At 43.2% G+C, this 14,502-nt stretch overlaps 1 protein-coding gene across 5 annotated transcripts in view; it reads right to left on the minus strand.

The window, feature by feature from the left end:
• Window positions 1-14,502, minus strand: part of HAGH (hydroxyacylglutathione hydrolase) — a 397,775-nt gene that overhangs the window by 199,653 nt on the left and 183,620 nt on the right. For all 5 annotated transcript variants that reach the window (XM_069209801.1, XM_069209803.1, XM_069209800.1 and 2 more), the window contains exon 8: window positions 6,707-6,786. In XM_069209801.1, coding sequence (XP_069065902.1) covers window positions 6,707-6,786 — 80 coding nt within the window. The remainder of the gene's footprint in view (window positions 1-6,706; window positions 6,787-14,502) is intronic.

Below are 14,502 nucleotides of genomic sequence, written 5' to 3' on the forward strand. Positions count from 1 at the left end.
GTGCTTGTTGTCTTTCTAGTATCACCTGTTTTAGGTTCGGGGCAGAGTCAGATTGTTTTGAGGGCTCTTTTCGTCAGTGTCTACAATAACTACCCTCGACAGCTGCACCAGGACACTCCATCTTATAGGGCGGATGGCGCATTGCCACAACGCCTGTGGACTCCAGCCAGTCTCATACCTCCTCAGCAGAGTTGAAAAAGTGTGTGGATCCCTTTGCTGTTACACCTAGTCGTGCAGGGAAGAGAAGTGAGTATTGGATATCTAAGTCTTGGAGGCAGTTCTTTACAGATATTTTGGTGCTGCACCGCCATGGTCTAATCAGGAAAGATCATAATAGATGCATTGTCTACCGTTATGTCCTGTAGCTTACGTACTGTGCATAGGATGGTGTCGCAGTCCCTATAATTGAGAAGGCTGAATAAGAAGGGCTGGGGGTTGGCTCCAGGCCGTGGTCGGCGGGTAGGCACTCAGTGAACCCGTTCAACAGTGAAGGGGGAGAGAGCAGTGTCTGGAAGTAGGGTACAAATCCAGTTCTCAGAGTATGTCACGGCATCAGGGCCCTCCACTCCCTCTGGCAGACCCTCTACGCATATATTGTTCCATCTGGATCTGCCTTCAGTGTTCTCTACTGTGCCCTCCAGCATTCGAACACGATCCAGCAAGCCCTGCAGATTTGACTCCGCAAGTTCGAGTTCGGCTATTGTGTACCCGACATCACATAATCAGTCTGCTAATTTACGATGGGCAGCATACAAGAAAGTAAAGTCTGCTGTGACCTTGTCAATTCTGCTTCAGAGTGATGAGCATATCAGTTTGAGAGTTGCTCCAATCTTCTCTACCGCCTGCAACACCAGATCTATTTTAGCTCCTAAGGACACCGAATCCAGTGGGTCCGCTGCAGCCGGGTCTCCTGGTGGTCACGGCATGTGAGATGATTGTGTTGGCGCCGTTGGTGTTACGCTGGATCGCAAGCGGCCCATGGCCAAACTGTTTGTCTCAGTGGGTTGTGAGAGTTCAGAGCAGGTATTAACTTCGTGGAGGTCTCCCACTGAGGACTCACATGAACGAACCAGGAGTGTATTGGAGTTGGGCGCAGAGAAATCAGCAAATGCCCCCTCATCCACGGTCGAGCGTGATGCGGGTCGATGCCGTATGTGGATTATTGTTTGTTCCTGGGATGGTACGCCTCGCAGTAGCACTTGTGAGATCGACTACACCACAGCCTAAGAGCGTGCAACCATTATGGCTGTGGCATAGTACAAGTAGCCCAGTATAGTTGGGTATTGACTCTTGTGGCTTGTAGGTGTAGAATCTTCAGTGCAATACCAGGCATCTGCCTTCAAGTGTGATGTTTTCTACAGGGGCCCGCTTGCAGACACTCCCCCTGGTCCTCTGGGTGTTGCAGCACAAGCAGCCCCTGGTGTCTCAAGGATCTCTAAGTGCTTGGCAGCAAAATAGGAGGCGAGTGAGTATGTCCTTCGCGATGCGCGTGGTTGGGGGAGGCCCAGCAGTGAGCTCCTCGAAGACGATGCCTTCAGGCTGTAGTGTAAAACAGCAAGCAAGGTCAGAAAAAGGTGGGTGAGGTGGCGCCCCCTGGTCAGATCAGCAGTCCAGCGCATGTGATTTATAGAAGGTCCCAAGTAGGCCGCAGTAGAGAGAGTTTCGGATTCACCATGCTGGTCACCAACCCAGAAGGTTTTCCACATTACTCCACAGCGCAGTGTGTGAGCTCTCAAGTGGTGCTAATTATTTACTTGGGTGCCTCACTAAGCTGCCCGTGGCCCCCCCGGTGTTGCACAGTGTTCAGGGGAGGAGGGCAATGCAGGTGAGTGGGAGGGAGCCCAAGGGCCTGCCTAATCGCGTCCCCGACAACGTCCCGATCGCGTCTCTTGGTGGGTCCCCTTTCGTGGACTATGTCAGTCTAGACGTTTAGGCCCCTTTGAAGCCCTCCTCAGTGGATTCAGGGCTCCCTCAGTGTGTCAAGGGGGAGGTTAACTCAGCAACAGCAGGCCGCTGCAGAAGGCACTGCAGCGGAGGTGGGCAGGGTTGACAAAGTCTTGGGAGTTAGCGGAATCGACTGCACAGTACATCAGGGCCACAGGCCTTGCCGCTTCACCCACTCACCACCTCTCTGTTCCAGTCCATGAGCAGCTCTCTCAGTGTGCACAGATTCTGTCCTGTACCCCACTCCAGGGCGTCTCGCAGCATCAGCCCATTCTGACAATGGGCCTCAGTCAGACCTCAACAAGATGGCGGCCAGTGGCTCCATTCTGGTTAGCAGAGGCAGCAACACATTCAGGGCAATTCCTGGATCACAGCAGGGTTTTCAACCGTAATACATAAAGTGTTCAGTCTACGATTAGTACCGGATGACGGGACTCCGTTGGGGAGCTTCGCTAAGTTGCACCCACCATCTTGGCCCGGCTGACCATGCTTCCCCAGGAAATGCATCTGCTTTATGCATGCGCTCATATAAGACTCACCAGTTTGGCGAGCATAATATTAAGCTCCCATAGGGGAAATGCCGAGAGGCAAGCAAGACTTTCTTTAGACCTTCCTGAGAATCCATAATTATTTGGATGGTGAAACGGTATATATGGGAGAGGATCCTCCTATACAAGCAGTGATGGCAGCCAAGTGCACTATGACAGAAGGTAAATTATAATTGTTAATTTCAAGGAATTCAGTGAATATTTTTGAGTCGGCGTGCAGTATGAGGATTAAAGCATTTAGAAAAAAACAATATTAGTTACTTGTGAAGACTGTACTATATTAGCAATTTTTGATAGGTACTAGAATCAGGTTAATCATCTCACCGTTGAAAGGCTACTGCTCGACCACCTATCCAGCCAAGGATTGAAAATGAAAATTAAAGGCTTAATGCATGTACTGAGAAATATCACGAGCTATTGGCAGCACTCAGAGGAAGCAGTAACTTTAAGATAATAGCAGTTTGATAATATATATGGGAAATAATGATGTATCCATTGAAAAGGAGATTCTGCAAATGTTAGTGTTGATGTTTTTCTGGGGTTGATCCTCAGGTTTTCGATCACAGTATTAATTACAAAGCAGTGTGAGATCCATTTAAATGGTTTGCATTGGCACCAGATTGAAGATGAGGACAGCTTCGTAGACACTGGAATTAGATTACCTGTATTCAAGTACCTGGAGGGAACACAGGTGTGAGTGTCCGAAAGTTGAAAGGGCTCCTTTTACAAATTCATTTAACACTTTTGTTAGAAAATGGCTACTGATTAGACTTCCTGAAGTGCTGCCGTGTTGTACATGCTATTAATGAGGAGAGCTGGTGCAGCTGTTTGCAGGGGATCCTTCAGGTGAGGCCATAGTGGGACAGCCCTGCTGTGAGGAGCATCACTACACAAAGACTGTCTGCAGAGAAGTATGGAAAGACATTTGAAATGTAAATGCATTGTAATTGACCTTTCCTTATCAACTTATAACTGAACTTTCAATTAACATTACGTTCTAAAGACAGGGAGTTGGAAAATAGTCCTCCCTTTACATTTCCTTAATGGACTGCTAAAGCTCTGCTTAATGAACTGTTTTTTACCACTCTACTTGCAGGGGCTGGGGCGAATACTCTAATCCTGCTTTATTTCCAGTAAATGATATTTATGACAGATTATGAACGGCCTAGCTAAAACGTAGCAAGGAACTTAGGTAGAAGTTTTAAAGAACATCACAGGCCTCTATGCATTTTAAATATATCCACTTCTTTAAATATGATTTATCTGTGTACATATATTTGAGATTCACACAAGTGATATCATTTTAGCACCATAGACTAGCAATAGAGAAAGAACCCTCGCTGCTTTACCTCTGTGTTAATCAGCATCAGCGACAAAGCATATAATATGTTTCTGGACATAGTCAGGCCTGTTCCTGCTTTCATACGCAACAGAGTGATTTTTTTCTCATTAAATCTATTGATAGCAAAAACTGACAGTCTTTACCAGGATAGCACCCAGCTATCTCAAAAACAAACAGACCTCCCGTTTTTGTGACTGCAATAAAATGCATTTACTGAAGTGATACTGAAGTTTAAGCACCAAAAGGAACATTCATTGCTTAAAAAAAGTAATTCTCTTAATGAAAGATGTACTTGTTTGGAGGAGTTTTTAACTTTTTTAAAGATAGTTTGTCTGTTTGTGTGACCGTTTCATAAAGCTTTCGCCAATGACCCGCGTCTCAGCAGACAATATTTCTTTAGAATGGAGCAAGAGGGAGAAAAGGATGTCTATTTACATTCGGAAGAGAAGTGTGACTCTCTGAAAAGCACGACCACACATGGCAAAGTAAAAAACGCCATGCTCGTATTCCTACCCATGATAATCTGGGAGGAATGTTGCTGACTTCTGAGTTCTAGGCCTAGAATTGCCATTTGATCCTAATGGCATAGTTCTGGTCTTTACAATATCCCTGTGTCTCAGTTAGCTAAGAAGACAAAAATAGTAGTGCTTAGAAACAGGCGAACATCTAGTAATTGCGGTGTTAAAAACAGGAATGCATGTTAACGCATGCATCACAGAAGCAGTGTGTTGTGAGCACAGCAGTTCAACAAAGAAAACACACGTTTGAGACAGGAGACCTGTGGGCACTCTGAGCACTTAGAAGGGCTCCAGATCTAATTAAGCACTAGGCGAGTAGGTAATTAACAGATATCTTCTGAGGATAGAGACAAACTGTGAAGAAACAAACCACCTTGCATCGTATTTGGGATCAGTGTTTGTCAAGCAAAGAGGATATGGTCAAACACTCTCCTGTTGACATGTTCTGGGATCCATCTGCTTCTGGAGAGACAATGCATAGGATATCTTTCAAGTATATGGTCTTTTTGCTTCGTTAGAATATTCATGCAGTTATTAAGAAAACTTTAGCTGTCTGTATTGCATTTATTCAGGAACCAGTTAGCCAGGTTCATGGAATAGAGGCTGAGATGAAATATTCTACCTGACATCCTCAAGAGCAAAACTGGCTTGTGCAGTATTCCCGTGTTAGGGTGAAGGAGAACTAGATACCACCATTGTCTTGACCAATCCAGAGCAAAGAGGAGTACTGTTATTTTGCAGAGCATCATTTTGACAATGACCTTGGGAAGCAGAGGGATCAGAATAAAAGTGTATCCGAATGTTCTGGGCCAATCTATCAAATGGGCATTGCCCCTGCATTTGTACTCTTGGATCCTGGAAGCAAAGGGGTGGAATTTAGCACTTTTTACTGTGGTGAAAATGTCAGTCTGTGGAGAGCTCATTTCTTAAAGATGTCTTGTAAAGCACTGTAGTACAAGACTCACCCATGTTTATTAAATAGGTGCGTGCTGAGCTCACCCACTTTCCAGTTCTGTAGGAGTGGAAGGTGAACCACCATTAGATAAATTTCCTCTCAAGTGCCCAGAGCCAAATCAAATGAGCTTTTCCGAACAGGATTCTTGATCTTGTCCTTCTCTGCTTTTTGAAACAGTGCATGGTGGCCATGCCCTCCTGTTTGATCCGAATTGTTGAATCTGAAATGGATGGAAGGAAGGACATCATACCATAGGTTAACAGCTCTCCTCTCCAGCATGTTGATATGATCCAGTTTCTCCATCACGCTTTAAAGGAGATATCTTTTGTGTGAGCTTCATGGCTCTGCAATGATGCATTTGTGACAGTTGGGATAGGAGTGTGAGGTCTCTGGAACTAGAAAGATGCACTTGGCCATTCTGGCCAGGAGGGATGAAACTGGTCTTATCGATGGGGCTGCTGTGGTTGTCAGTGAGAGGATCTTCAAAGATAAGGATGACTGTCTTTCCTCTAAGGCAAATGACTGAAAACGTGATTTACATTTACAAAAAGGTGCCGTTACACTCGTGCTCCTAAAATATGTCAAGTTCTGTGAAAATAATATAACTGTTTCATAGTTAGAAAAGTGCAAATGGCCTGGGAGATCCCTGGATACGGGAATCCTCTACATAGGAGCCAAGAAACAAGAGCTAAATAAACTACCAGTGCAAGGAATGATGTTACAGCTGTTGGCTATCTTAAAGGTAAAGTATCAAAGATAAAGTGTCAAATTGCACATCAACATAGAGCCCACATATTAAGCCCCAATTGCAAAATTATCTTTGTTTTTCAGCATATTAATGTAACGCAATTTAAAATCTAATTTTGTTATTTGGTAGAATTAAATTCAGAAAATATAGCTTTATGATTAGCTGTACCCCATTTATGCATCAAAACCCCTCTTTAAAAAAACAAAAAAAGATGTTATATGTTGTAAAACACTCTGGCATCCAAAACATAGAAGGGACTATTCAAAGGCTTATGACCATCAATGACGCTCTCAAAATGTATAATTTCAGGAACATACTTTTGTCACCTGCCCTTAGTTCTGTATCATTGTGCGATGGGTTGTTTAGGGACTATCTTGAACTCAGTTTCACCTATTAGTTATTGAATTCATTATATTCTGTGGACATGCCTTACTTTTTACATTATGTCTTTTATTCTGCTTTCTCCTACGAAATAAGACACTTACTAGACAAGGGAACCCTCATCAAGTAAGAGCATCAAACTAAATAATAAAAAGAAGTGTGATACCCTGATTGCTCATGAAAAGTATGTACACATAGTCCGCACCACAGGCTAAGTAACAGTTGTTTGGGTCGGAACTCATACTTTGCCTATCAATAAACAGCACATACCTCACTCTCATGAACGGGTTAAAGGTAAACTCCTCTGCAATAGTGGATGGGATGGTTGGTTCACCAACATCATATTTTGCCTGCAAAGACATGTGGTCAATTATTTATTTTCATCACATAATGAGTTACAACCAACAAAATGATTCAAGTTCATTTGTGTCCCCAAATGGGATCCAGAGTTCACAGATCTGCCCTCAAATTGAGTCGGGAATCTAAATCCTTTCATACAAGCACTTTGATGCAATGAACAAGAGTGTAAATGATTTAGTACTTCATGTCAGAATAGTTGGGTTTCTTGTATTCAACAACTACAAACCTTTGTTGAACTTAAATTGACTGCCAGACTAGTCTAAGCGGCCTATAGCTGGTACTATCAGACATTCAGGAGACCTCAAGGACTTCATCATTATGAACAAACAGCACAAAAACGAAGGGTGGAAAAAGGGCTCTGCTGAGATAAGAAATTAGTTACTTACCTGTAACTGTAGTTATCTAGTATTGATATCTTTCATAGATTCACATGCTTAAATCTTCCTGGTCGAAGTGGGAGTCCCACGGTATTCTATAAAGCAGTATGCAACAACCACAGAGGCTACAATGCAACCAGGCCTTAAATTTGCTAGTCTAGCCAAGTTTTTAAATGGACCAAACTCGAACCACAACCAATCAGGCGATAACACTCCTAAGAGAAGCTCCCTTCCTCGGATTTTCAGCACTAGAGTGAATTATGTATCCTGACATAGTAAAGAGAGCCTCTAAGGGGAGGAGGGTTTGTCACATGTGAATCTATGAAAGATACCAATACTGGATAAGTGCAGTTCCAGGTAACTAATTTCTTATCCAGTATTGGATCTTTCATAGATTCACATGCTTGAATCAAAATAACAAGCAGTATTAACTATGTAGAATAATAAAACAAATAAAAAAATCATAGCAGATAGTGGGTATGAAAGAATTTTCTACATCATATATCATAACTTATATAGAGTAGTCATAATAACACAAAACTGTAATAATAATAATAATAATAATATCACCAGTATCAGAAATAAAATTCTTCATTACCACAGAGGCTCACCTTACTGGAACAGATGACCTAGGTCTACTTGACCCATGGACGCATCAGTTCTATGTGTGGACTGAAGGCAGTAGTGCTTCATGAACGAGTGGGTACTCTTCCAAGTAGCAGCACGGCATACAGAGCAGCAGAAGTATATACTGCCCTTGTTGAATGTGCTCTAGGCCGCCTTTCTAGAGGTTTTCCTGCTGCAGAACTGGATGGTTGCTGATAGCCATCTTGCGATCGTTGTCTTTGTTACTGCAGTTCCCTGTCGCCCAGGTCCGTAGGACAGTAATAATTGATCAGACTTGCGAAAAGTTTTAGTTGGTTGAGGATAGAACTTAAAACATCTCTTCCCATCCAATGTGTGGAGGGGTTTTTCTGCTGGTGATGTTGGATTGGGAAAATATGTCCGGAGAACAACTGGTTGATAGAGATGAACTTGAGAAGGAACTTTAGGAATTAATTTTGGAATCGTTTTGACAATGATGAAATCCTCAGTAAAATGCAGAAAAGGTTTTTGTGTAGTGAAAGCTTGGATTTCGTTGACCCTTCTGGCGGAAGAGACTGCTAGTAGGAAAGCTATCTTCTATGTAAGAAACTTGAGGTCTGTCTTGTGGATCGGTTCAAACTGAGATTTAATTAATTGTGAGAGTACAACATTAAGGTGCCATTCAAGGGGAGGCAACATGACTGGAGGAAAGACCCTGAATAAACCTCTCATGAATTGGCTAATTAGTTGTGATGAACAAAGGGAGGCCGCGTCTGAAGAACGTCTGAATGTTGAAATTGCTGCTAAATGCACTTTCAATGAGGGATGCATGAGCCCGGATTTCGCTTGCATTAACAGGTATGGTAATATTTGTTCTGAAGAGACTTCATACGGGTTTAAGTTATTTTGTTGACACCAACAACAGAACCGCTTCCATTTAAGTCGATATGTTTTGTTTGTACTGCCCGCTCTCACTTTACAAAGCATGTTTCTACATTCTGGAGTGATCTTCAGATGCTGGAACTCATGGAATTCAGGAGCCATGCTTGCAAGTGCAGTGACGTCGGATCTGGATGCAATATCTGCCCTTGATGCATTGATAGTAGCATTGGAGTTGGTGGGAGGCGTATCAGTGTGGCTTCTGACATCAGGAGAAGCTCTGTGTACCAGAACTGCCTGGGCCATTTGGGAACGATTAGTATTAGGCAACAAGATTCCGCCTTTATCTTGCCGATGACTTTGGGAATTAAACGAATGGGAGAAAAGTGTATGCATAGATCCCGGACCATCGCATCGAAAGGGCATTCCCCCAAGACCCTGGAATGGGATACCGACTTGCGTAAAATTGGCATTTGGTGTTCTAGTTCGTTGCAAAAAGATCTAGATTTGGCCTCCCAAATGTTGCAAATATTTTGTCTAGCTGGGTTTGATTCAGTTCCCATGTGTGCCAATCGCTGTTGGCCCTGCTGAGTGCATCCGCTAACTTGTTGTGTGCTCCTAAGACGTGTTCGACCGTCAAGGAGATGTTGTGGCTTGATAGCCAGTTCCATAGCTCTTGGGCTTCTTGTGAGAGTCTTAAGGATTTCGTGCCTCCCTGCTTGTTGATATCATACATGCTGGTTGTGTTGTCTGTCCACACCAGCACTCGAGAGCCTTGTATTCTTGGGAGGAAGGCCTGCAATGTGAGGAAGATGGCTGTGTTCCAAGCAGTTGATGTGCATCAGCTTTTGATGGTTTGACCATTTCCCCTGGATTTGCAGATCTTGGAGATGACCTCCCCATCCTTCCATTGATGCATCTGTTGTAATTATAAACTTTGGGACTAAAAGAATATACATGAGGCCTTGAGAAAGATGAGACTGATGAGCCCACCAGTCCAATGCCTTTATAATCTCTGGAGTAACAAAAATGCATTCTTCGAACAATGCTTGTGATTAGTTCCACTGAACTTGTAATTGCTCCTGCAACTGTCATTTTGAGACGTGCATTTAGTACTAGGTTGATTGTGGAAGATATCATACCTAGGAGTGATTGGTACAACCTCACTGAAATTGACTTTGTTCTTGATATTGTTGTGGCCAAACACGTCAGTTGCTTTTGTTGTTCCTGTGTAAGGAAAGCCTTGTTGTGCTGCATGTCCAGAACAGCTCAGAGAAATGTCATTCTCCGAGTGGGTATTGTGAAAGATTTTATTTTGTTGACTGTGAGATCTCATTTTAAAAAAAGCGTAAGGCAGTCCTTTGTCAATGACTGTTTTTTGTGGGGTTGATGCTTTTTTCCAGAGAACGGCTGCTACTGGGACTAAACACTTGGTGAAAATGCGTGGGGCTGACTTGAGTCCAAAGGGATGGACTCGAAACTGATAGTGAGTACCAGCCACTGTGAACCGAAGATTCTTGCGATGCATGGGATGAATAGGAAAATGAAAGTATGCATCTTCCAAGTCTAGTGATGTCATATAGTCTCCATTGTTTCGGAGATTTAATATGTCTGAAATAGTGATCATTCTGAAAGTTTGCTTGCAGAGGTATTTGTTTAAATGCCACAGGTCTAGACTAGGTCTCCATTCCCCCGTTTTCTTTCAGACGAGGAAAAACGGGAATCGAATACTTTTTCTCTCTGACCCATTGGAACTTTCTCTATTGCTCCTTTGTGAAGCATCAATTTGGTTTATTTTTCCAATAAGTGAAGATGAGGGGAATGTGCCCCTTTTGGAGGGTTGGTTAGTGGTTTCAGTATGAATTACAAGGTGTGGCCATAAGTTACTATGTCCAGTACCCATTGATCCGAGGTGACTGTTTTCCAGTTGTAGAGATATTTGGATATATTTGCCCCTAATTGATTATGGGAAGGTTGAGCAGTTGGTACTTGGACAGGGTCATTGTTTGAGTTCTGTGTCTCTGGATTAAGGTGAGGATCTCTGGCGAGCTCCCTGTTTAGGGAAACCAGCCGTAGTTGGTTGACAATACGTTTGTGGCACTCTATATTGATATATTGTTTTAATGGCAAGAAGAGCCTTGTTTATGTGCTTGCCAAATAGCATATCCCCATCATGGCCATATCCAGAATCTTTGTTTGCACTTCAGGTCGTAATGAAATGGCTTTGAGCCAAACCTGACTACTCAGAGCAGCGGCACCTTCCAGCTGCCTGAACACTGTTGAGGCTGTATATGGCTATGTCAATCTCAGAAGAGACCCGTTCTCCTTCCTGTAAGATCTTTTTTGCGTCCTGTCTTTGGTCCTCTGGAATGAGATGTATCATAGATTTGATGTCGGGCCACATCTGCTTGTCATATCGCGCCGGAATAGCCAAAGCATTAGCAGACCTCACTGTAACGGCTGACATGAGGGAAAATCTTTTGCTTATAGTGTCAAGGCCTCGTCCGTCTCCATCTGGTGGTACTGAGATGGGAGCTCCCGGATTTTTAGATCTTCTCTGCGCAGCTTGAGAAACTACGGAATCTGGCCTAGGGTGTCCCTTGAGGCATGCAGGTAAATCATCAAGGGCCCTTTATTTTTTGTCAATACGGGGCAGGACTGCCGGAACTGTAGCAGGGTTCTTCATGATTTTAATATCCTCCTGTCATAAGTGGTCAATGATGTGGATGGACCTTACTGACTTCCGTGTCTGGTCCGTAAAATCATATTAGAAGCAATCAGAATGCTTCACTATAATGGGTAGGTGAAACCTTTTTGCTGCCCTTTCCATAACACAATGTAACCCCTCAATGTCTTCCAGAGGGGAGTCAGCTAGAGGGTGTTGAGGTGGAGATGGAGTAGGGCTGATGTAATCATCGTAGTCGTCTGGTTGAGCTGGTAGTTCGCCTTCTTCCATGGCCTAATCCTCTGATGTGGAAGGATCGTCTCTGAGATGGGAGACAGCATGTGGTGGTGGTGTCATTCTAGGGATAGCTGGAGGCAGTATATTTGATGGTGGAATAGGATCTATATGTGGAGGAGTTGATGGTGGTATCCCCTGTCTGTGGATGGAAGCGCCGTCTGTAGTTTGACAACATGTCTGGAAGATCCTCCACTAGAGAGCGAGGCATAAATACATTCCTGAGAGCGATGGGGTTCCAGATAATACTGTTGGTGCTCAGTGTACTTATGAGTAGAGGGTTGTCAATAGTATCCCTCAAAGTCCTGACTCTGGTCACCCTCATAATACTCTTCCTCTTCCTCCTGATACTTAACAGGGAGTTCTGAAGGACTATGAGCTGGTCCAAAAAGGTCCTTCCTCATCTTACTCTTTCATCTCTAAAAGGTGACTTGGGAGAAGGGGTGAAATGCTCGCCGTGTATGCCAGAGTAGGTTTATAGAATGTTTTCATTTTCAGTCCTGTCGATGGTGTCGCCATTGTCGTGATATCGTCAACGAAGGGATCGCCGATGGTGGGGTAGTCCACGGTGGTGGTGTTGTTGACGAGGTCTTAGGCACTCTTAACAGCGTGATGTTTACCATCGTCATTGGGGAAACAGTCATCGCTGGAAGTGAGGTGCCTTTCGTCTCGGAGGTTCTCGTGGACGATATGGGAACCTGAAGTGAAGATGTGGTTGTCATCATTAATGTAGATGGTCTTGCCGACGATATTGGGCTGAGGGTCGTCGTCGATGATGCTGCTGTCAATGGTGATTTCGTCTTCGACAGGGTTAGGAAAGGAGATTTTTCTCCTGTCGTCGATGTGTCTGAGGCAACTTTAACTTTTTGCCTTTTCTTTTTTTCTTTTCTTAGAATCCCTCGACTGGTGGTGAATTTTAAGGGATTTTCTGCTCTACTCAGAACTTCCCTCCAAAGACCTAGCCCTTTTATGTGACTTAGGCGCAGAGTCACTATCTTCATCAGAAGCTGTTTTTTGGGCTTTAGTTTTCTGTATCCACAGCAATCATCTGCCTTCTTGGTCTCCTAAAGTCTTAGATGGAAAAGTATGACTGATTTTGCATTCATTTGCCTTATGAGTAGGGTGAAGGCAATAAATGCAATTTTTATGTGGATCATCCACATGGACTCTTTTTTTTCCCCACAGGTCTTGCAGGGACGAAAGAGGCCTCTGGAATCAGACATAATTGGAATAAATGAAAGTCCAATACCTTTTTTGAAGTAATTTGTGGAAATAAACTGAGCAGAGCTCAGGGAAACTCCCTTCACACTCGTTGTGCATTGAAAATCTGAGGAAGGAAGCTTCACTTGGGAGTATTCTAGAGGGTGCTGTTGTCGTTATGGTTCAAATTTGGTCCATTTTTTAAAAAGAACATGGATGAACTAGCAAATTCAAGGCCTATTTGCATTGCAGCCTCTGTGGTTGTTGCATACTGCTTTATAGGATACAGTGGGATGCCCACTTCGACGACGGGGAAGATTCAAGCATGTGAATCTATGAAAGAACCAATACTGGATAACAAAAGAATACAGAGTCAAGTAAATACCAAAGTAATTGGTTTAGCCTTGCCAGGCTGTACACGGACTTTTAGGCCATTACTAACATTCCTGCTTGCCTTTCTCAAAATGTTTGTGAAATCAGAAGGGAAGCAACTTTAGGAAGTCACATGCAAATACACAAGCTATGCATACACAAGAAACATAACATTAAAAAGCAGCTGTGGCCCAGAAGTGAAATAACCACAAACACCATCAAAGACCAACTACAAGGAAAAACCAAACAACCAGTGTTGGCCAGTGAAGATCATGAGCTGCAATCAATGAAGCAAAGTGCATGAAATAGAAGATACGATGACCCAAAAAGTCGACAATACTGAATCCACTTTTCATTGAAAAATCACCAAAGAAATATCTTAATACAAACTATGACTACTGAAGAAAACAAAAGCTAGGACTACAGTTTTCCAGAAGTAGAATCATTTATAGAGTCAATTGTGCAAATTATTCCTCGTTGTCAGGCTGGGAAACATCAGCAGGAGGTTTGCTCAGATTCTGGAAACGTTGCAAAGTGGTAATTCATCAGGAGAGCCTCATGAACATAAGAGTTGGGAGGGTTGCCTGTGAATCTATGAAAGATACTAGGCTAAAGAACTATATTTACAAACAAATAAGGTTTTACTGACAACCTTGAATTACAACTGCCAAAAGATAACACAAGGAATTGAGGGAATGAGGCTCATCTTACTTGAAAAGGATCTGAAGCAGCGCCTGTCTGCCTCTGATCATACATGGATATCCATAAGGTAGTGTTGTACCAAAGTATAATTGGTCTTCGAAGTTGAAACCTTGCAGCTATCTGTAAGTGGGATTTTTGCAAAAGCTGTAGTGAAGATCATGCCTCTGAAGAATGAGTAGCAAAGGAACAATGAAGAGTTCAACCAGCTTTAAAATGACACTGGGTTATAAGGGCGTGCAAGTAGCATAAGCCATTCTGCGATTCAAACAACTATCTTTATTAATTAGATTAGACAAAGATCTCATTGTGCTGCTATCATGTTGGGGAGGACGAGTGTTTGATATCAAGTGGAAACTTCCTTAAAAGGGCATCCATGATTTCTTTGATCACTATGAGTTCCCCTAACCAGTAAGTACTGCTAGGTGGTAACTTGCCAGCGGGTAATTTAGGTCCGACTCTGGAAGGTGCAGGTGGTTGGGATGCAATTCATAAAGCTTGATTGAAAAAGGATTAAAGCTCTATCAGAATGCTCAAAAGCAAAAAATTGCCCACTTCAAGACACAGGCGTTTACAATATTTACCCTGCCCTTGCTACACACGAGATGGGCCTGCAGGTTTATGGACTGTCTTAT

Source organism: Pleurodeles waltl, chromosome 10, assembly GCF_031143425.1.
Source record: "Pleurodeles waltl isolate 20211129_DDA chromosome 10, aPleWal1.hap1.20221129, whole genome shotgun sequence".
Taxonomy (NCBI): Eukaryota; Metazoa; Chordata; class Amphibia; order Caudata; family Salamandridae; genus Pleurodeles; species Pleurodeles waltl.